At 54.2% G+C, this 22,883-nt stretch overlaps 1 protein-coding gene across 1 annotated transcript in view; it reads left to right on the forward strand.

Annotated features, from left to right (window-relative positions):
* Nucleotides 1–22,883, forward strand: part of PRRC2B (proline rich coiled-coil 2B) — an 83,476-nt gene that overhangs the window by 2,675 nt on the left and 57,918 nt on the right. The window contains 20 exon segments of the mRNA XM_075324384.1: nucleotides 8,849–9,018; nucleotides 13,717–13,894; nucleotides 13,985–14,087; nucleotides 14,870–14,888; nucleotides 14,891–14,941; nucleotides 15,019–15,132; nucleotides 15,135–15,185; nucleotides 15,858–16,102; nucleotides 17,083–17,210; nucleotides 17,299–17,447; nucleotides 17,526–17,616; nucleotides 17,933–17,940; nucleotides 17,943–18,130; nucleotides 19,950–20,178; nucleotides 20,181–20,276; nucleotides 20,373–20,536; nucleotides 20,724–20,952; nucleotides 21,701–21,884; nucleotides 21,976–22,429; nucleotides 22,431–22,883. Of these exon segments, the coding sequence (XP_075180499.1) occupies nucleotides 8,904–9,018; nucleotides 13,717–13,894; nucleotides 13,985–14,087; nucleotides 14,870–14,888; nucleotides 14,891–14,941; nucleotides 15,019–15,132; nucleotides 15,135–15,185; nucleotides 15,858–16,102; nucleotides 17,083–17,210; nucleotides 17,299–17,447; nucleotides 17,526–17,616; nucleotides 17,933–17,940; nucleotides 17,943–18,130; nucleotides 19,950–20,178; nucleotides 20,181–20,276; nucleotides 20,373–20,536; nucleotides 20,724–20,952; nucleotides 21,701–21,884; nucleotides 21,976–22,429; nucleotides 22,431–22,883 (3,249 nt within the window). The 5' untranslated portion in view covers nucleotides 8,849–8,903.

Raw genomic sequence — 22,883 nt, forward strand, 5'->3', positions numbered from 1 at the left:
TCTGCAGGGAGGGACCATCACCCCCAGCATCTGCCAGGTCTATGTGTACAGTGCAATGATCTGCAGGGACTACCACCACCAGCATCTGCCAGGTCTGTGTGTACAGTGCAATGATCTGCAGTAAGGGACCATCACCCCCAGCGTCTGCCAGGTCTGTGTGTACAGTGCAATGATCTGCAAGGACTACAACCCCCAGCATCTGACAGATGTGTACAGTGCAATGATCTGCAGGGACTACCACCCCCAGCATCTGCCAGGTCTGTGTGTACAGTGCAATGATCTGCAGGGACACTACAACCCTCAGCATTTGCCAGGTCTGTGTACAGTGCAATGGTCTGCAGGGACTACCACCCCCAGCGTCTGCCAGGTCTGTGTGTACAGTGCAATGATCTGCAGGGATCACCACAACCAGCATCCGACAGGTCTATGTATAGTGCAATGATCTGCAGGGACTACAACCCCCAGCATCAGTGCAATGATCTGCAGGGAGGGACCATCACCCCCAGCATCTGCCAGGTCTGTGTGTACTGTGCACTGATCTGCAGGGACTACCACCCCCAGCATCTGCCAGGTCTGTGTGTACAGTGCAATGATCTGCAGGGATCACCACAACCAGCATCCGACAGGTCTATGTATAGTGCAATGATCTGCAGGGACTACAACCCCCAGCATCAGTGCAATGATCTGCAGGGAGGGACCATCACCCCCAGCATCTGCCAGGTCTGTGTGTACTGTGCACTGATCTGCAGGGACTACCACCCCCAGCATCTGCCAGGTCTGTGTGTACAGTGCAATGATCTGCAGGGACTACCACCCCCAGCATTTGACTGGTCTGTGTGTACAGTGCAATGATCTGCAGGGACTACCACCCCCAGCATTTGACTGGTCTGTGTGTACAGTGCAATGATCTGCGGGGACTACCACCCCCAGCATTTGACTGGTCTGTGTGTACAGTGCAGTAATCACTACCCCCAGCGTCCGTAAGGTGCACAGTGCAATGATCTGCAGTAAGGGACAATCACCCCCAGCATCCTCTGATAAGTCTGTAATAAGTATTTCTGACTGCTCCATATTGAGCAGTGATTTCCAGCCAGAGCCTTGTATTTGTAGTGGAACTATCACTCTCATCATCCTCATCTGGTAGGGCCGGAAGGGCCATAATCACTCTCATCATCCTGTCATCTCTGGCTACAATATGGTGCAATATTCTGCATGGAGGCCCTCATTGCTGCCGGCATCTCTTCAGCTCGGTTAGTATTGTGCGATGGTCTGCGGCTCCGATGGAACTAAAACTCCCAGTGTGGTCAGATAGGTGCAGCACTAACACAAGTCGTGCCACAGCTGGGAGTTGTAGTACATCTGTGAGCGGCTGGCTGTTCTGTGACTCTGGCGGCCTCCTCGCGATCCTCGGCCCCCCCTCTCTCTCCCGATCCTCGGCCCCCTCTGACCGCTCACAGCTGAGGTTTTGGATGATCTTCTATGGCTAAAATTCAGCAGTGTAAATTTTTCTGTGGCGCTGAGTGTTTGTTTGTTACAATGTGTCGGTGCAGGTAACATGTATTGGTCCACGGAGAATCGTCCAGACTGACGAACCCTCAGCTGTGTGACTGTCGCTTTGTGTATACAGCCGAGTTCCCATTTATTGACAGGAAGCAGAGATCTTACATCGGTGACTGACCGTGTGTATTCCCCCTGATAAAGTGACGGCACAATGCTGGGGCGAGTGATCATTAGGGGTCCGACTGATGGGACCTAATCAGACCTGCAGACCCTTCACTTTCAGGAGAGCCCATAAGTCGGACCCCCAGGCGTAGTGTATCCTAGCAACATGCCGTCACTTTATAAGGTGGGAGTGTCCTTTTAATGGTATATCGTGTATGATTGGTCGGGGTCTGGCTGCAAGGACCCCCATTGATGCCTAGAATGAAGGTGCTGTATGAAGGGTCCCACCAGTATAGCCGTCATTTACTGCTTATTTTGGATGGGACATGGTATATACTGACAGTGGGACTTTGTAGTTATAAACCCTTTAAATCCTTAAAGAGGCCCTCTAGGTACACATGTAATGCCTCCTATAAGGTCTACGGGGGGCACGTGGCACCTCGGATTATTCTGCCTCCAGATAATTACATGAGCCGCTTCTGCAAAAGAAAGTGATTAGAGAAAAAAACGTGGCCACCTCCAAAATGTGTGGCACCCCCGTCCACCGGTTGCACAGGTATCACAGCTCGGCGCTCCGCTGCGATACCGGCCACAAACCATGGACACGGGAGGCATTGTTCCCTAGAGTCATCCCTTTTAACCTTTCTGCGGGTGCAGGAGCTGAGCCTGCTCCATACCTAACAGTTGCAGACATCACTGTGGGGCGCCCCGGAAGCTGGGGGTCCCCCTCTTCTGTCCACTAGTTGCTGTACACTGTCATCTACACAATCCAGAACAGGCCTCTCTTCTATTCTGATAGTTTGTTACAATGTGTCAGCGCTGATAATCGGTGACCTCAATTTAACCTCAATGGAGATGATCCCAATTTCTCCCGGGGTTCCTGGTGCTTCTCTAGGGTTCATATGGAGAGGAAGGCCGGCCCCTGAGCTCTGGCCGGCCCCTGAGCTCTGGCCGGCCCCTGAGCTCTGGCCGGCCCCTGAGCTCTGGCCGGCCCCTGAGCTCTGGCCGGCCCCTGAGCTCTGGCCGGCCCCTGAGCTCTGGCCGGCCCCTGAGCTCTGGCCGGCCCCTGAGCTCTGGCCGGCCCCTGAGCTCTGGCCGGCCCCTGAGCTCTGGCCGGCCCCTGAGCTCTGGCCGGCCCCTGAGCTCTGGCCGGCCCCTGAGCTCTGGCCGGCCCCTGAGCTCTGGCCGGCCCCTGAGCTCTGGCCGGCCCCTGAGCTCTGGCCGGCCCCTGAGCTCTGGCCGGCCCCTGAGCTCTGGCCGGCCCCTGAGCTCTGGCCGGCCCCTGAGCTCTGGCCGGCCCCTGAGCTCTGGCCGGCCCCTGAGCTCTGGCCGGCCCCTGAGCTCTGGCCGGCCCCTGAGCTCTGGCCGGCCCCTGAGCTCTGGCCGGCCCCTGAGCTCTGGCCGGCCCCTGAGCTCTGGCCGGCCCCTGAGCTCTGGCCGGCCCCTGAGCTCTGGCCGGCCCCTGAGCTCTGGCCGGCCCCTGAGCTCTGGCCGGCCCCTGAGCTCTGGCCGGCCCCTGAGCTCTGGCCGGCCCCTGAGCTCTGGCCGGCCCCTGAGCTCTGGCCGGCCCCTGAGCTCTGGCCGGCCCCTGAGCTCTGGCCGGCCCCTGAGCTCTGGCCGGCCCCTGAGCTCTGGCCGGCCCCTGAGCTCTGGCCGGCCCCTGAGCTCTGGCCGGCCCCTGAGCTCTGGCCGGCCCCTGAGCTCTGGCCGGCCCCTGAGCTCTGGCCGGCCCCTGAGCTCTGGCCGGCCCCTGAGCTCTGGCCGGCCCCTGAGCTCTGGCCGGCCCCTGAGCTCTGGCCGGCCCCTGAGCTCTGGCCGGCCCCTGAGCTCTGGCCCTTCCAACCATGACTATCTATGGACATAATTTATGTGGAACATGGAGACCCCTGTTCCCCATCAGTGCAGTGTAGGTGGGACGTACGGTGCGGCGCTGCCCTCGGGGCACAGTGCTGATATTCGGGTGTCCTGGGGTCGGGGCTTATTTTTGTCTCCTCGTACGGTTGGGAGCGCCGGTGATTTCTCAGCGGTTGGATCAGGGAGGACGATGGAGACCCGTCCTGTGGATCTGGAGGTTCGTTAATTGCCCCCGAAGTGATTAGACTGTAATTTTTCAAGAAATAAACAAAATTCCTCGGAGGCCGCCGGGCGCAGCGCTCCGCTCAGGTGCACGGCGGCGGTGCAGGCTCCTGCGTGCGCTGCTGTGCACGGCTTCAGAGGAACCCTTGTTTTATTTTTACCCTGAGGTCGCATGCAGATTTTTTTTTTTTATACATATTTTTGAAAGTTGAGACCATTTACTGCAATAGGGCCGTGACCCCTTGTGCCGTCGCCCGCAGTCAGGTGGTTACAGAATAAGAGGGGAATGCCCTTCAATCAATTCCCAAATATATTTCTATTACTCGGGATCATGCCATGTGACGGTGCCAGGCAGAGCTGTCATGGGGACCTTTTTTGCTTCTGCTTTCCCTCCCCGCCTCTCCTGATAGGCATGAGCTGAGTACAGTAGATATAAAAGTATATGGAAGGGGCAATTTACTGTGTGTCCGTACATCCCCCCCCCCCCCCGCCTTGCACGTAAAGCTGGGGGGCCGCTGTACTCCCCCCGGACCCCTAAGCAGTCAGCAATGGTGGCCAGTTTGCCCGTCACCAGGATTTTTCCGGCGGCCGGTCGTCTTTTCCCCGTATATTGGGGAATTGGTGCGGTGGACACAGCGTCTCCTCCTGGCTTCTGGGGACTTTCCGCAGCGATGTCGTCTGGAGGGGGTCCTCGGGATGATTATATCTGCTCTTTGCCCACCATCGGACGCTGTTTTAGTTCGGGGGTCTTTCCAGCCGCTCTTATGGGGTCACCAGGACTGTACAGAAAAGTCTCCTTATCCAGCATGAGTGGGGCCTGCGGTGCCGGATTATTGATCAGGGGCGTCCCGGAGATCAGGCTAAACATAGTACCCTGCGTCGTTCGCCCCCCTCCCGGGACGCTGCGGCGCCTCTTTCCTTCTGCTAATTAGATCTTGCTCTGGCTCTGTTTTCACTTAGATGCCGGCCCTGGTCGCTGCGCCCTGCGCTGTGCAGATGGCGTCTTGTAAGGGCTGGTTTTGTTTTATTCCTTCATTGAATGTAATTAGCCTTCCTCCCTGCAGGGGGCGTGGACGGGCGCACAACCTGCATTTGGGGACCTGTTTGGTAATTGCCCGGGTGACCTTGCAGGACGCCTCTGCCATGACGGGGTTTGTGTTCTGTGCCGTGTATATATTTATGCGTTTATTTATTTATTTTTTTTTGGGTGGTAATTTGCACTGAAAAATGGTCATTTTAACCCCCGTATTCTCTGCACAGTCATGTGACTCGGGGGGAGGGGGATATGCTGGATGCGAGACGTCTTCTGCACAGAGGCGTTGCCTAGCAACAGCAGGAAGCCGAATATATGAGGGATGGGGGGGAGTATTTATGCAACCATATGATCCATGGGGATGTTACATTGTATCCAGTCTGCAGAGGACACATTGTAACAAGCCCTCAGCTGTGGGAAGTGTTAGATCTGCAGCTGGATGTGACAGGATCGTGCTTATACACTGACAGCAAGCAGAGGACGGCCATTCCAAACTCTTTTCTTGCGCCTGTGTAAGTGTCCATAAATCTGTCCAACCGAAAATCTCCCCTGTGGCCGGTAATGTAAAGACGCCTGTTAAGAGTAGCCGCTTCAGCCCTGAGCTCCGTGTACGTTGTGCGTTCCGCTTCCTCGCCGTGTGTTGTGGCCGCGCCGGACGGAGCCGTTGCTTGGATACAGTTTGTACTCGGAGCAAGAATCCTACGATAAATGTTTGCCCCCCCTTACTTTCCCCCCACTATAAGGATTCCTCGTCAGGGGGTTGTAATATTTAGGGGTGATGTTGAGACATGGGTGAAGCTTTCATCTCCTACCTGTGGCTTTGCATGATGGGAGTTGTAGTTTTCCAAGTGCTGGGAGTCTTAGGTTGAAGATCACCTGTGTGGGGTCAGTTCAGAGAGTACACAGCGACCCCACATAGAAAGGCAGCAGCGTCATGACTGTACTTACCTGTACTCTTGTTGCATCCAGAGCTGCGTTCAGGACCTTGCAGGTTATTGTTTACCTGTTTCAGGTGTTTGCAGCTATGGATGTGACCAGAGTCTCAGGAACTGACATTCTCTGCATTGGCCGGTACCTGTAGTCTTGTCGCATCCAGAGCTGCATTCAGGATTTTGCACATGTCCCCATAGCTTTGGCTGTGACTGGAGTATAAGACCTGTAATGGTCGCACACGTGTCCCCACAGTTTGGATGTGACTGGACACTTAGACATGTAATGTGCACAGAGATGACCCCACAGCTTTGGATGTGACTGGAGTCTTTGACCTGTAATGGACGCACACATGTCCCCACAGTTTGCATTTGACTGGAGTCTTTGACCTGTAATGGACGCACACATGTCCCCACAGCTTTGGATGTGACTGGAGTCTTGGACCTGTAATGGACGCACACATGTCCCCACAGTTTGGATGTGACTGAAGTCTTCAACCTGTAATGGGTGCACATGTGACCCCACAGCTTCAGATGTGACTGGAGTACAAGATCTTTAATGGGTGCACACATGACCCGACAGCTTGGATGTGACTGGAGTCTTTGACCTGTAATGGGCACACACCTGACCCCACAGCTTTGGATGTGACTGGAGTCTTGGACCTGTAATGGGCACACACCTGACCCCACAGCTTTGGATGTGACCGAAGTCTTGAACCTTTAATGGGTGCACACATGACCCCACAGCGTCAGATGTGACTGGAGTACAAGATCTTTAATGGGTGCACACGTGACCCCACAGTTTGGATGTGACTGGAGTCTTTCACCTGTAATGGACGCACACGTGACCCCACAGTTTGGATGTGACTGGAGTCTTTGACCTGTAATGGGCGCACACCTGACCTCACAGCTTTGGCTGTGACCGGAGTCTTGGACCTGTAATGGGCGCACACCTGACCTCACAGCTTTGGCTGTGACCGGAGTCTTGGACCTGTAATGGGTGCACATCTGACCTCACAGCTTTGGCTGTGACCGGAGTCTTGGACCTGTAATGGGCGCACACCTGACCTCACAGCTTTGGCTGTGACTGGAGTCTTGGACCTGTAATGGGCGCACACATGACCCCACAGCTTTGGCTGTGACCGGAGTCTTGGACCTGTAATGGGCGCACACCTGACCTCACAGCTTTGGCTGTGACTGGAGTCTTGGACCTGTAATGGGCGCACACATGACCCTGTGGCCTCTGCTGTGTCCTTCTGATACCTGGTTTTCCTTCTCTGTGACCCGGTTATCTTGGATGGAGCCGCACTGCCGTTCCCACATACAATGGCGCCGCTTTGTAGGTTTATTGGGTAACGGAGATGCAGTGCGGCCCCTCTACATCTTCAGGACGGGCGGACCCCCTCACCCATCTATCATTGCTAGATCGGAGTACCCCTTTAATAAGGAGATGGGGTCTGTCACATGGACGCAGCTGATGGATTTCGGGTGATTACTGCACTTGTAGCACTGACGTCTCCATCCCGCGGGTCTCCAGCTATAGAACTACAACTCCCAACATGCCCAGCACAGTAGCCGGCGGCTGGGGTCTGCCGGTCACACGTGCCCCCCTCTATGCAGTCTCTTTTATACCCACATCTCCGTATTGATCCGCCATTACCCTCCGCAGCTGATTGCAGAAGGTTCCTGAGCCGCACATTGCTCCTCCGGGAGGCGCCCTCGTCTCTTCCCGTCAGACTGGGCGCATCCCCGCAGACTGATGGCACCGCTGAACTTTGAGGACCTGGGCCGGTCGGTCTGTGCTCGGTTTGGGTCCTCTGTGTCCGGATACCGCAGGTCACCATGTATCTGCGAGAAGCCCTGCATATATATCATATCCATCCCGTTCTGCACGGACGCCCCATCCTCCACCCTCCCTGGAGAGAATGCACAATTGTCAATTAAGGCCGTCATTGCCGGTCTGTCTGTGCTGGGGGAGGGGATAATTAATGCCTGGACCGTCCCCTGTGTAACCCACAGGGTAATGCAGGGCCTGACGTTCTGCTGCTGTCAGCTGCCACTGACTGATGGGCAGCAAAGATGACGCTTCTGACCTGGACAGATACAAAGTGGGGGAGACGGCGGCCATTGTGGGAATGTAATGGTTGTCATAAGACGCCGAATAACAGATCATTGCTTCATCCCCTCCTATACAACAGCCGGGAAGTAATGTCTGATTGTCTTATAGCTGCTGCACAAAGAAGATGTATAGATGTGTGCGAGGGGAAGCGGTGTATCACCATGTATATACATTATTCTGTATTATACTCCAGAGCTGCACTCACTATTCTGCTGGTGCAGTTACTGTGTACATACGTTACATTACTGATCCTGAGTTACCTCCTGTATTATACTCCAGAGCTGCACTCACTATTCTGCTGGTGCAGTCACTGTGTACATACATTACATTACTGATCCTCAGTTACATCTTGTGTTATACTCCAGAGCTGTACTCATAATTCTGCTGGTTCCTAAGTGGAGGTCTCGCAGTCTCCCCTCCTATCCTGGGTCGGGGGGTGTTGTCTTTCTCCCGGGGTCTCTGCTGTCATCTGACATATGCGATTCCTCCATAGCTGTTGGTTCATGTGACCTGGAGCAGAGTTATGCCTGTGGGGTGGATGGTCGGGGGCGGCTTCTCCCCTTGCGGGGTGGGTGGTGTCGAGCGGGGGGCCTTCTCCCCTGCGGGGTGGGTGGTCGGGGGTGGGGGGTGCTTCTCACCTGCGGGGGTGGGTGGTCGAGGGGGGGGGGGGGCCTTCTCCCCTGCGGGGTGGGTGGTCGGGGGGTGGTGGGGGTGCTTCTCACCTGCGGGGTGGGTGGTCGGGGGGGAGGGGGCGGCTTCTCACCTGCGGGGTGGGTGGTCGGGGGGGGAGGGGGCGGCTTCTCACCTGCGGGGGTGGGTGGTCGGGGGGGGGGGCGGCTTCTCACCTGCGGGGCGGGGTGGTCGGGGGGGGGGCGGCTTCTCTCCTGCGGGGCGGGTGGTCGGGGGGGCTTCTGGCCTGTGGGTGGGTGGTGGAGGGGGCATCTCGCCTGCGGGGTGGATATTCGGGGGCTTATCACCTGCACTCCGGGGGCCGCTTTTGCTTATATTTGCCGTTCTTTTGCTTTGCAGGCAGATCGGGAGAGGAGCCGAGAAAAATTTCCCTACTAGATGACATTTCATCGCAATGTCCGATCGTTTGGGGCAGATATCCAAGGGAAAGGATGGGAAAAGCAAGTACTCGTCTCTCAACCTGTTTGACAAGTATAAAGGGAAGTCAATAGAAGCCGTAAGATCCACAGGTGAGGGGGGGCTGGGTACTGGGGGGAGGGGTGTGTGCTGTATACCCACATAGACTGCTGTGTACTGTGGGGGAGGTGTGTGGGCTTTTATTTTTTTTAGGCCTTTTAGAACTTTTAGGCCTTGTGCACATGCTGTGTTTTTTTTTGCTTTTGTTTTTTTTTTTTTTTTTTTTTCCTTTGGATGCGGTTTCTGGCCAAAATCTGCATGTCTTTCCTTCGCCCAGCAAAGTCTGAGAATTCAGAAGTTCTGTGCACATTTTTTTTTTATTATTATTATTGCAGTTTTTGGTGCACAAAAAAATCTGCAGCATGTCATGATTTCACAAAAAGCGCACCAAAAATGCATATTTTCTTTTTTTTTTTTTTTTTTTGGCACAAGGTGCAGTTTTTTCTGCAGCATGTGCTCATAGCCTTACCATTCAGGGTGTTGTATACTGTTTTTAGCAGTCCTGGGTGTGGTGATGGCATGGGGGTCTGTATACTGCTGGGGTGCTATATTGAAATATAGCATACAGTGGTCTGTATATACTGTGTGGAGGGGGTGGATGATATGGGGGGCACTGACCACATAGTGTGGAATACTGTAGATGGGGGAAGTGGGGATATGGGTATATATACCATACAGTGGACTGTATATACTGTGTGCAGGAGGTGGCATACTGTGGATGGGGGAAGGGGGGGATATGGGTATATATACACCATACTGTGGACTGTATATACTGTGTGCAGGAGGTGGAATACTGTGGGTTGGGGGAAGGGGGGACATGAGTGTATATATAACATATAGTGGGCTGTGTATACTGTGTAAAGGGGTGAATGGTATGAGGGGGCATTTACCACATAGGGGGTGTAATAACGTGGACGGGGGGGGGGGGGAAGGATATGGGGTTATTTACCATATAGGGTGATGTTTACTGTTTGGGGGGGCTTTGTGGTGGATGGTATGGGGGGGGGGGCATTTACCACTTGGAGGGAGCAGTATACTGTGGGGGTGTATATACCATACACGGGGCTGCTTGTTGCATTGGGATTGTGTGGGGGGGGGGGGTCCCGGGCGCCGTGTGTGTGTGTGTGTGTGGGCGCCTCTGTGTGTGTGTGTGTGTGTGTGTGTGTGTGTGTGTGTGTGTGTGTGTGTGGGCGCCGTGTGTGTGTGGGCGCCGTGTGTGTGTGGGCGCCGTGTGTGTGTGTGGGCGCCGTGTGTGTGTGTGGGCGCCGTGTGTGTGTGTGGGCGCCGTGTGTGTGTGTGGGCGCCGTGTGTGTGTGTGGGCGCCGTGTGTGTGTGTGGGCGCCGTGTGTGTGTGGGCGCCGTGTGTGTGTGTGGGCGCCGTGTGTGTGTGGGCGCCGTGTGTGTGTGGGCGCCGTGTGTGTGTGGGCGCCGTGTGTGTGTGGGCGCCGTGTGTGTGTGGGCGCCGTGTGTGTGTGGGCGCCGTGTGTGTGTGGGCGCCGTGTGTGTGTGGGCGCCGTGTGTGTGTGTGGGCGCCGTGTGTGTGTGGGGCGCCGTGTGTGTGTGGGCGCCGTGTGTGTGTGGGGCGCCGTGTGTGTGTGGGCGCCGTGTGTGTGTGTGTGTGTGGGCGCCGTGTGTGTGTGTGTGGGCGCCGTGTGTGTGTGTGTGGGCGCCGTGTGTGTGTGTGTGGGCGCCGTGTGTGTGTGTGTGGGGCGCCGTGTGTGTGTGTGGGCGCCGTGTGTGTGTGTGGGCGCCGTGTGTGTGTGTGTGGGCGCCGTGTGTGTGTGTGTGTGGGCGCCGTGTGTGTGTGTGGGCGCCGTGTGTGTGTGTGGGCGCCGTGTGTGTGTGTGGGCGCCGTGTGTGTGTGGGCGCCGTGTGTGTGTGGGCGCCGTGTGTGTGTGGGCGCCGTGTGTGTGTGGGCGCCGTGTGTGTGTGTGTGTGTGGGCGCCGTGTGTGTGTGTGTGTGTGTGTGTGTGTGGGCGCCGTGTGTGTGTGTGTGGGCGCCGTGTGTGTGTGTGTGGGGCGCCGTGTGTGTGTGTGTGGGCGCCGTGTGTGTGTGTGTGTGTGTGTGTGGGCGCCGTGTGTGTGTGTGTGTGTGGGCGCCGTGTGTGTGTGTGTGTGTGTGTGTGTGTGTGTGTGTGGGCGCCGTGTGTGTGTGTGTGGGCGCCGTGTGTGTGTGTGTGGGCGCCGTGTGTGTGTGTGTGGGCGCCGTGTGTGTGTGTGTGTGGGCGCCGTGTGTGTGTGTGTGGGCGCCGTGTGTGTGTGTGTGGGCGCCGTGTGTGTGTGTGTGGGCGCCGTGTGTGTGTGTGTGTGGGCGCCGTGTGTGTGTGTGTGTGGGCGCCGTGTGTGTGTGTGTGGGCGCCGTGTGTGTGTGTGTGTGTGGGCGCCGTGTGTGTGTGTGTGTGTGGGCGCCGTGGGCGTGTGTGTGTGGGCGCCGTGGGCGTGTGTGTGTGGGCGCCGTGTGTGTGTGTGTGTGTGTGTGTGTGGGCGCCGTGTGTGTGTGGGCGCCGTGTGTGTGTGTGGGCGCCGTGTGTGTGTGGGCGCCGTGTGTGTGTGGGCGCCGTGGGGCGTGTGTGTGTGGGCGGCGTGTGTGTGTGGGCGCCGTGTGTGTGTGTGTGTGTGTGTGGGCGCCGTGTGTGTGTGTGTGTGTGTGGGCGCCGTGTGTGTGTGTGTGTGTGTGTGTGTGTGGGCGCCGTGTGTGTGTGTGTGTGTGTGTGGGCGCCGTGTGTGTGTGTGTGTGTGTGTGGGCGCCGTGTGTGTGTGTGTGGGCGCCGTGTGTGTGTGTGTGTGGGCGCCGTGTGTGTGTGTGTGTGTGGGCGCGCCGTGTGTGTGTGTGTGGGCGCCGTGTGTGTGTGTGGGCGTGTGTGTGGGCGCCGTGTGTGTGTGTGGGCGTGTGTGTGGGCGCCGTGTGTGTGTGTGGGCGCCGTGTGTGTGTGGGCGCCGTGTGTGTGTGTGTGTGTGTGTGTGTGTGTGTGTGGGCGCCGTGTGTGTGTGTGTGTGTGTGTGTGTGGGCGCCGTGTGTGTGTGTGTGTGTGTGTGTGGGCGCCGTGTGTGTGTGTGTGTGTGTGTGGGCGCCGTGTGTGTGTGTGTGTGTGTGTGGGCGCCGTGTGTGTGTGTGTGGGCGCCGTGTGTGTGTGTGTGTGGGCGCCGTGTGTGTGTGTGTGTGGGCGCGCCGTGTGTGTGTGTGTGGGCGCCGTGTGTGTGTGTGGGCGTGTGTGTGGGCGCCGTGTGTGTGTGTGGGCGTGTGTGTGGGCGCCGTGTGTGTGTGTGGGCGCCGTGTGTGTGTGGGCGCCGTGTGTGTGTGTGTGTGTGTGTGTGTGTGTGTGGGCGCCGTGTGTGTGTGTGTGTGTGTGTGTGGGCGCCGTGTGTGTGTGTGTGTGTGGGCGCCGTGTGTGTGCGTGTGTGTGTGTGTGGGCGCGCCGTGTGTGTGTGTGTGGGCGCCGTGTGTGTGTGTGTGTGTGTGTGTGTGTGGGCGCCGTGTGTGTGTGTGGGCGTGTGTGTGGGCGCCGTGTGTGTGTGTGGGCGCCGTGTGTGTGTGTGTGTGGGGCGCGCCGTGTGTGTGTGTGTGGGCGCCGTGTGTGTGTGTGGGCGTGTGTGTGGGCGCCGTGTGTGTGTGTGGGCGCCGTGTGTGTGTGGGCGCCGTGTGTGTGTGTGTGTGTGTGTGTGGGCGCCGTGTGTGTGTGTGTGTGTGTGTGTGTGTGGGCGCCGTGTGGTGTGTGTGTGTGTGTGGGCGCCGTGTGTGTGCGTGTGTGTGTGTGTGGGCGCGCCGTGTGTGTGTGTGTGGGCGCCGTGTGTGTGTGTGTGTGTGTGTGTGTGTGGGCGCCGTGTGTGTGTGTGGGCGTGTGTGTGGGCGCCGTGTGTGTGTGTGGGCGCCGTGTGTGTGTGGGCGCCGTGTGTGTGTGTGTGTGTGTGTGTGTGGGCGCCGTGTGTGTGTGTGTGTGTGTGTGGGCGCCGTGTGTGTGTGTGTGTGTGGGCGCCGTGTGTGTGTGTGTGTGTGTGTGTGTGTGGGCGCCGTGTGTGTGTGTGTGTGTGTGTGTGTGTGGGCGCCGTGTGTGTGTGTGTGTGTGTGTGTGTGTGTGTGGGCGCCGTGTGTGTGTGTGTGTGTGTGTGTGTGTGTGTGGGCGCCGTGTGTGTGTGGGCGCCGTGTGTGTGTGTGTGGGCGCCGTGTGTGTGTGGGCGCCGTGTGTGTGTGTGTGTGGGCGCCGTGTGTGTGTGTGTGTGGGCGCCGTGTGTGTGTGTGTGTGTGGGCGCCGTGTGTGTGTGTGTGTGTGGGCGCCGTGTGTGTGTGTGTGTGTGGGCGCCGTGTGTGTGTGTGTGGGCGCCGTGTGTGTGTGTGTGGGCGCCGTGTGTGTGTGTGTGGGCGCCGTGTGTGTGTGTGTGGGCGCCGTGTGTGTGTGTGTGGGCGCGTGTGTGTGTGTGTGTGTGGGCGCCGTGTGTGTGTGTGTGTGGGCGCCGTGTGTGTGTGGGCGCCGTGTGTGTGTGTGTGGGCGCCGTGTGTGTGTGTGTGTGTGGGCGCCGTGTGTGTGTGTGTGTGGGCGCCGTGTGTGTGTGTGTGTGTGTGGGCGCCGTGTGTGTGTGGGGGGGGGGGGTGGGCGCCGTGTGTGTGTGTGGGGGCCCCGGGCGCGCCGTGTGTGTGTGTGTGGTGGGGGGGGGGCCCCGGGCGCGCCGTGTGTGTGTGGTGGGGTGGGCCCCGGGCGCGCCGTGTGGGCCCGTTTGTTAGCATGCCCCTGATATATAACTTTACCTTTCCTCAGTTATACCTAGACATGGCTTGCAGAGTCTTGGGAAAGTTGCCGCTGCTCGGCGTATGCCTCCTCCTGCAAACTTGCCAAGCTTGAAATCTGAGAACAAAGGAAACGACCCCAATATTATTATAGTGCCCAAAGACGGGACAGGATGGGCAAACAAACAAGAGCATCCAGACCAAAAGAGGTGAGTGTAGCGCCCCCTGCTGCCTGAGCTCGTGCCTGGCAGTGCGGTGCACCACGGCTGCGCTGACTCTCCGCTCTCTTTCCCCCGCAGTTCCAGTGTGACAGCTCCTCAGCCGCAGGAGTCGCTGCCGCAGCAGGGTTTGCCGAAATCTGTCTCCAATTTACAGAAGCCGACCCCAGTGACCAGTCCGGAGGTGGGTGACCGGGCCTGACTGCTGCGGTGTCGGGGCGCTCGCCGCTCCCTGATTTAGTCCTTGGTGGGATCTTTTTTTTTTTTTCCTATCTTGTGTTTTGCACTCGGTGGCCTCAAAAGAAAACACTAATTGGTTCCCGAGCTCAGACGGCCGCTCCCCCGAGGAGCCTCCTTCATATCGGAAGCCAATGCCTCATTATTATTCTGAAAACAGCCCCCCCCCCCCCCCCCCCCAAAAAAAAAAGTGTCAGTGAGGTCCCCAGCACAGGTCAATGCCAGGAGGGAGGAGAGAAGGCCTGTGTCCGGGGGTCTCCAATACTAATACATGTGCAGCCGCAGAAAGTACAAATCCTCCAGGGTTGCCCCTCAGTCTCCCATACGTGGTGGGCCACAGGACTAGACCGTCCTGGTTCCACCACCGTAAAGGGAATGTCGCATCCGTTGAGTGTGCGCAGTACCACGCCGCCATTCAATGGGGGCTGATGGAAACAACCATCATCATCAGCCCCTGACAATGCATTGCCCGCGCTCAGCTGCTGCGGAGGAGAAAAGTGGGGATCATGGGACCCCCCTTCCTAGTGACCGCAGATATTTATCTCATCCCCCCCATGTCCGGTACTCGTATGGCCAGAACACAAAGCTGAATTAGCAGCCGATTGCTCTGAGGAAGAGACGTCCGAGCGGCTGCAGTCACCTGAACGTTCCTCACTGGACTCCTCTGGTATATGTAATTATGCAATGTGTTAAAATTTGATTAAAGTTATTTTTTTTTTTTTTTTGCAGAATATAAATTTAGTGCCAGGTGGCCAAAGTCATGGGCTCAGCTGAACGGAAAGCCAGCAGGACACGACGGTGGTGAGTGCAGCTCCGCAGCGCCGATGAGCGTTTTTCCTCTCCGTCCACCCTGACCCCCGCGCTGTCTTCTCCCGCAGGTTCAAGGGGCTCAAGCCGACTGTTGTCCTTCTCTCCCGAGGAATTTCCAACGCTGAAAGCAGCTGGCGAGCAAGACAAGGGTGGCAAAGAAAAGAGCGGCTTAGATCCGTCGTATGGCCCGGACCAAGCCTCCGCCCCCAGAGTAAGCCCCTCGCCCTGCTTCCCGGTAACCGCTCTGAACGTTTTATTGTCCGTCCTCCCTCCCCCCCCCCCCCACACACACACTTTATCTGAGGCTTATGTGTATATAGTGGGAATGTATCTGTATATAGAGGTTGTGTATCTCATGGGGCGTCCTGGATAAAGCTGATCACTGCCCTTCTGCATTATATGTGGGGGGTCTGATGAGCAGAATGGGGGGTCCTGTAGTCTGTACCCCCATTTCTGCAGAACCCTACACTTATATCCAGCTCTGTTCTTTACTATGAACCCTTGTAAATATCCCATTTAGTGCGATTTTACATTTCTTCAAAATTGCCGCAAGGTTAGGGGTGGTGCGTCATCCGCGAGCGCTTATTAATGGCGCCTGCGAGTGAACCATTATATTACCTGCGCAGTATGGAATCTATGACCGATGCTTATTAATGGAAGGGACAAGGGGTATTCTTCAGACATCGCACCAATATCATGGGATGGGAATATCATTTCAGGCAGCGGTGTATTAATTGCTTGTGTATATGTGTGTATATCAGTGGGGGACTCCCGGGGGTCCGCAGCCCTGGAGAACACGTCCATTGTTGCATAGTATTGTAGATGATGATCCCCCACATTGCTCTGTTCTGATCCGGCCTCGGTGCGCGGTGACTGATCGTTCTCTGCTCTCATGCTCTCGTTGTAGATGTCACCAGTTGGAGGGAGGGCGGTGGGAGAAGCATCTCCGGTGTCATCTCTCCAACCGTCTCTCCTGCTGAGCCGGGCGGCAAACCCACTGCTCCTGCAGATGGCGCCCCCTCCACCGTGCAAGCTAGTAGTGACCCCAAAGAAGTCTCTCTGCGCCCGGCTCAGCCCACCCGAAAAGGGGCTTCACCGTTCATGGGAAATGCCTACCATCCACCTACATACCATGACATGCTGCCAGCTTTTGTGAGTATTCATGTCCTATTTTATGTATCTAGACTTTTGTTTTGTTCTTCACTCAGTACATATATTACATAGCCTGCATTATACTCCAGAGCTGCACTCACTATTCTGCTGGTGCAGTCACTGTGTACACACATTACATTACTGATCCTGAGTTACCTCCTGTATTATACTCCAGAGCTGCACTCACTATTCTGCTGGTGCAGTCACTGTGTACATACATTACTGATCCTGAGTTACCTCCTGCATTATACTCCAGAACTGCGCTCACTATTCTGCTGGTGCAGTCACTGTGTACATACATTACTGATCCTGAGTTACCTCCTGCATTATACTCCAGAGCTGCACTTACTATTCTGCTGGTGCAGTCACTGTGTACACACATTACTGATCCTGTATTATACTCCAGAGCGACACTCGCTATTCTGCTGGTGCAGTCACTGTATATACATTACATTACTGATCCTGAGTTACCTCCTGTATTATACTCCAGAGCTACACTCACTATTCTGCTGGTGCAGTCAATGTGTACATTCAGAAGGTAACTCGGGATCAGTAATGTATGTACACAGTGACTGCACCAGCAGAATAGTGAGTGTAGCTCTGGAGTATAATACAGAAGGTAACTCAGGATCAGTAATGTATTATACTCCAGAGCTGCACTCGCTATTCTGCTGGTGCAATCACTGTGTACATACATTAGTGATCCTGAGTTACCTCCAGTATTATACGCCAGAGCTGCACTCGCTTTTCTGCTGATGCAGTCACTGTGTACATACATTACTGATCCTGTATTATACCCCAGAGCTGCATTCACTATTATGCTGGTGCAGTAACTGTGTATGTACATTACTGATCCTTAGTTACCTCCAGTATTATACTCCAGAGCTGCACTCACTATTCTGCAGTGTTCAGAGGTAAAATCTCCCAGCATCCCCTGCTTCCTCCTGCAGTTCTGTCACGTTGGCGCCTTGTTTTTGCAGATGTGCTCTCAGCACCCTCCAGAACCCACTGGGACATTGGATCGCGCTTCCTTCCCCGTCCTTTCCTCCCAATCTCGCCTTGAGCCTCGCGTTCCCTTTAGACAGTATCAAATGAACAATCAGGACGGGTGAGTTTTGCTCCGGAGCATTCATTGACTTTGACTCTTTTTTTCGTTCTATCCTGAGGATTTTCATGATTTTCGTTTCCTTCATCAGTAAAGAGATCCGGCCGGGCGGTGGGGGTCTGCGGCCGGGGCGTTCTCAGCGTCCTCAGCCGGAGAGGGCCCCCCGCGCCACCATCATCAATGCGGAAGATCTGAAAGAACTGGACGACCTGGACAATGACGCAGAGGACGGCTGGGCGGGTACGTACGGGCACTGTGCGCGCTGCCACTTGCCATTCTCACCGGATCCTGCGTGACCGATTATCTCGCTGATTTCAGGTCTTCACGATGAGGTGGATTATTCCGAGAAACTGAAATTCAGTGAAGATGAAGAAGAGGACGAAGGCCCAAAGGACGGCAGAAGTAAATGGTAGGACGCAGCGGACGGCTCAGTCCTGACGCCACTCCTCATATCACGCACTCACTCATATGGAGATCAATATATATATATATATATATATATATATATATATATAATTTATTTTTATTTATTTTTTTTAAAAATATATTAATACATATTTTATATATAACAAATATAATATATTTTATATAATATATATTAAAAAATTATTTATATATATATATATATATATATATATATATATATATATATATATATATATATATATATATATTAATATTATATTATATTATATTTTATAATATAATTTATATTATAATTTCAGGAATGGCTGGACTGCAGGAGGCAGCGGCAGGTCTCCTTCACATCCACCGACAGCGCCGACATGATGAAACACCCGGCGGAGGACGGGAAGATATGGAGCGATCAAGCGCTGCATCCACGGCCATCCAGAAGGGGGCAGGAGCCTGTGCAGGCAGCTCCGAGGAAAGCCAACACCTGGGCCGCGGTAGCCGAACACCCGGTAGGGAGAACAACTTATGGTAATGATGGAAAAGTAGTGATCTAACCCAAGTCACCCAATATATAAGCCTGATAAGTCCAATCAGATTCACCTAGAACCTGCCCAAAATCACTGTCATGTCCTAGTACATTATTATAGTAGTTATATTCTTGTACATAGGGGGCAGTATTATAGTTATATTCTTGTACATAGGAGCAGTATTATAGTAGTTATATCCTTGTACATAGGGAGCAGTATTATAGTAGTTATATTCTTGTACATAGGGAGCAGTATTATAGTAGTTATATTCGTGTACGTAGGGGGCAGTATTATAGTGGTTATATTCTTGTACATAGGGGCAGTATTATAGTAGATATATACTTGTACATTGGAGCAGTATTATAGTAGTTATATTCTTGTACATTGGAGCAGTATTATAGTAGTTTATTCGTGTACGTAGGGGCAGTATTATAGTAGTTATATTCTTGTACATGGGGCAGTATTATAGTAGTTCTATTCTTGTACATAGGGGCAGTATTATAGTAGTTCTATTCTTGTTCATAGGGGGCAGTATTATAGTTATATTCTTGTACATAGGAGCAGTATTATAGTAATATCCTTGTACATAGGGAGCAGTATTATAGTAGTTATATCCTTGTACATAGGTGAGCAGTATTATAGTAGTTATATTCTTGTACATAGGGAGCAGTAATTATAGGTAGTTATATCCTTGTACATAGGGAGCAGTATTATAGTAGTTATATTCTTGTACATAGGGAGCAGTATTATAGTAGTTATATTCGTGTACGTAGGGGGCAGTATTATAGTGGTTATATTCTTGTACATAGGGGCAGTATTATAGTAGATATATACTTGTACATTGGAGCAGTATTATAGTAGTTATATTCTTGTACATTGGAGCAGTATTATAGTAGTTTATTCGTGTACGTAGGGGCAGTATTATAGTAGTTATATTCTTGTACATGGGGCAGTATTATAGTAGTTCTATTCTTGTACATAGGGGCAGTATTAAAGTAGTTCTATTCTTGTTCATAGGGGCATGAATGAATTGTAAAGCGCTGTGGAATATGTTGGCACTATAGAAATAAATATTATAGGGGCAGTATTATAGTGGTTATATTCTTGTACATAGAGGCAGTATTATAGTAGATATATTCTTGTACGTAGGAGGCAGTATTATAGGAATTCTTGTATATAATAATAATAATAATTTTCATTTATATAGCGCTATTCCACAGCGCTTTACATACATTGGCAACACTGTCCCCATTGGGGCTCACAATCTAGAGTCCCTATCTGTATGTCTTTGGAGTGTGGGAGGAAACCCACGCAAAAACGTGGAGAACATACAAACTCCTTGCAGATAATATAGGAGCAGTATTATAGTAGTTATATTCTTGTACATAGGGGGCAGTATTATAGTAGTTATAGCCTTGTACATAGGGGGGCAGTATTATAGTAGTTATATTCTTGCACATAGGGGGCAGTATTATAGTAGTTATAGCCTTGTACATAGGGGGCAGTATTATAGTAGTTATATTCTTGCACATAGGGGGCAGTATTATAGTAGTTATATTCCTGTACATAGGGGGCAGTATTATAGTAGTTATATTCTTGTATATAGAGGGCAGTATTATAGTAGATATATTCTTATACATAGGGCGCAGTATTATAGTAGTTATATTCCTGTACATAGGGGGCAGTATTATAGTAGTTCTTGCACACATGGGCGGTATTATATGCCTTTTTGCTGTAGTCTTCTGCTTTGTGGCTTGCCATTGCCTTAGTAGCACACGCCTTTGTGTTTTTTCGCATACAGAAGGTGACGTCTTCTGCGGTTTTGCGTCAGGCTTCTGTTGAGGACAAGGATGAGAAAACATCTCCGAGGCAGAAGTTTGTCACGTCTGAAGTATCGGAAGCGGTTGAGCGCGCTCGTAAGCGGCGTGAGGAGGAGGAGCGCAGGACTCGTGAAGAGCGATTAGCTGCCTGCGCTGCGAAGCTCAAGCAACTGGATCAAAAAACCAAGCAGGCTTCTAAATCTGGGAGTGAGACCCCAAGCGGATGGAAAACAAGGAGAATGAGGACCCCCGGTCTCCCGTCTCAGACCGGAGCAGCACTCAGGAGAACGTACAGCCCTTCCGGAGAGGTATATCCATACAGTACACTGGCATGAGATGCCACCTAGTGGACCTTCCCGAGGCTGCAGCGTGGACGGCTGATTGTGGGGTTTCTTTTCTTTCAGAGTTTTCCCAGGAGTCTCCCTCCGAGTATTTAGATGAGGAGCCTCCGGCCGCTCCGAGAGGAGAGAGCAGCAGCGAGGACGAGTGTCGGGAATCCGCGTCTCCAGAGCAGGAATTCAGCAAACACCAGAAGCTGATCCCACCGAGGTTCCAGCGACAGCAGCAGGTAATGGGGGGAGTCTGCTGTCGGCGTTGTTGCTATCCATAGCCGTGGACCCGGAGCACATCTCCAAACTGCCAGCACCAGAATGCCGGGAGATTTGAGATTTTTTTTTGCCAAATTGTGATTGCAGCTCTTGAGGTCTGTGTATGTTCCAGCTGATTTATAATGCTGTATTCTCTCATGTCCTTAGGAGCAGCTGTATAAGATGCAGCAATGGCAACAGCAACAACAGCAGCAGCAGCAGCAGCAAGCCTACATGGCGTCTACCCACACCAACCACACACGCCCCTTCTATTCCCACCACCCCCAGATGTTGGGGTTTGACCCGCGCTGGATGATGATGCCGTCATATATGGACCCCCGGATGACTCAGGGTCGCACTGCTGTTGATTTCTATCCTTCCTCCATACATCCACCAGGTTAGTCCTCTGCCAGTACCTGGCTGGCGTATGGGTGCCGTGTGGGCAAGTACCTGGCTGGCGTATGTGTGCCGTGTGGCCAAGTACCTGGCTGGCGTATGTGTGCCGTGTGGCCAAGTACCTGGCTGGCGTATGTGTGCCGTGTGGCCAAGTACCTGGCTGGCGTATGTGTGCCGTGTGGCCAAGTACCTGGCTGGCGTATGTGTGCCGTGTGGCCAAGTACCTGGCTGGCGTATGGGTGCCGTGTGGCCAAGTACCTGGCTGGCGTATGGGTGCCGTGTGGCCAAGTACCTGGCTGGCGTATAGTTGCCGTGTGGCCAAGTACCTGGCTGGCGTATGGGTGCCGTGTGGCCAAGTACCTGGCTGGCGTATAGTTGCCGTGTGGCCAAGTACCTGGCTGGCGTATGTGTGGCCAAGTACCTGGCTGGCGTATGTGTGCCGTGTGGCCAAGTACCTGGCTGGCGTATGTGTGCCGTGTGGCCAAGTACCTGGCTGGCGTATGGGTGCCGTGTGGCCAAGTACCTGGCTGGCGTATGGGTGCCGTGTGGCCAAGTACCTGGCTGGCGTATGGGTGCCGTGTGGGCAGCGACGCTGAGGGTTGATATATTGAGTTTCCTATTTGCTCTGCAGTAATGGGTACTTGCCCACATGGAGGAGGTTCATGGCTGGAAGGTGTGTGGTGCCTGGCGCTCTCCATGCTTTAACCCACTGCCAACGTCACCTGCAGAATAACCTTCTTTCCTGCCAGGTGTGATGAAGCACATGATCCAGCAGGAATCGGTGGGTGACGACTGCCAGCCTTCAGATTGCCGGCCTCCATCTGCTGAAGCGGTGTCTGCATGGAGCCAGGACAGCTACGTCCACCTTCAGACTAAAGCCTACTGCCTGCCTCCGCAGAAGCCGATGGAGAGCGCCGTAGGTGCCGGATACAAGCAGGTACCTGGCCTGGAGCCGTGCGTTACCAGGGATGTCAGTGTGAACCTTTTCTTAATTTGTGTGTTTTATTTATTTATTTATTTTTTTAAGGACCGAGATGTCTTACTGCTCCTCGAGGGAGAGGTCGGAGGCTATGCACGGCCTCCCGGAGGCTTTAGAAGAAAGAAGCGAGGATTATCTCCCTGGCAGCTATGAGAAGTCTGTAGGAAACTTCGGCAGCTGCATCTCCCCTCGAGGCCAGGACGGGTCGTACCTGCATCTGGAGAGCGTCGCGGACCCTGCGGTCAGTCGTCCTCCGATGAGTTGCGCACAGTGTAGACCCTCGGAGTTCATGAATGAGAAGAAGCCTCAGTTTAATGGCTGGGGGTACGTCCACCATCAGAAGTCCTCAGATACCTCAAGTAGTGCCGAAGAGGAGCCTCCTAAGGAAGAGCAGAATATGGGCTGTGAAGCGTGGAGGAAGGAAGACCGGGACAGCCAGGACTCTACTGGTGGAGCAGACTGGAGGAACGAGCCCACCACAAACACCTCACCCCAGCACCCCCGAGCACCTGGGAAGGAGTCGTCGCACCGGCCCTATAAAGAAACCGGTGCTCAAAGCTCTGAAGGTGGAGGAGAAGGAGCTGGAGAAAAGCAAACCCGAGTCCAAGGAGCCAGTAAAAACCATGAAGGAGAAGCTGCTCGCGAAGCCGGAGACCTTCTCAAAGGTGGAGGCCGCTCCGGTGAGCTCCTCGTCCAGCTCCACAGCGGAGGAGAAGACACAACCTTTTCTCCAAGATTCTGAAAAAATTACCCAAGAGAAGGTGGAGAAAACTTGGGGTACGAAGTCCTCGGCTGCCCGAGAATCGAGCGCCGCCCCCCAAACCAAAAGGAGCAACTGGATATTTATTGACGAGGAGCAAGCTTTTGGGGGCCGAACCCATGGGGGCCGTGGAAGAGGCAGAGGGTTCAGAGACTTCACGTTCCGAGGCCGAGGTGCAACCGGCCCTTATAAT

Source organism: Anomaloglossus baeobatrachus, chromosome 9 (genome assembly GCF_048569485.1).
Source record: "Anomaloglossus baeobatrachus isolate aAnoBae1 chromosome 9, aAnoBae1.hap1, whole genome shotgun sequence".
Taxonomy (NCBI): Eukaryota; Metazoa; Chordata; class Amphibia; order Anura; family Aromobatidae; genus Anomaloglossus; species Anomaloglossus baeobatrachus.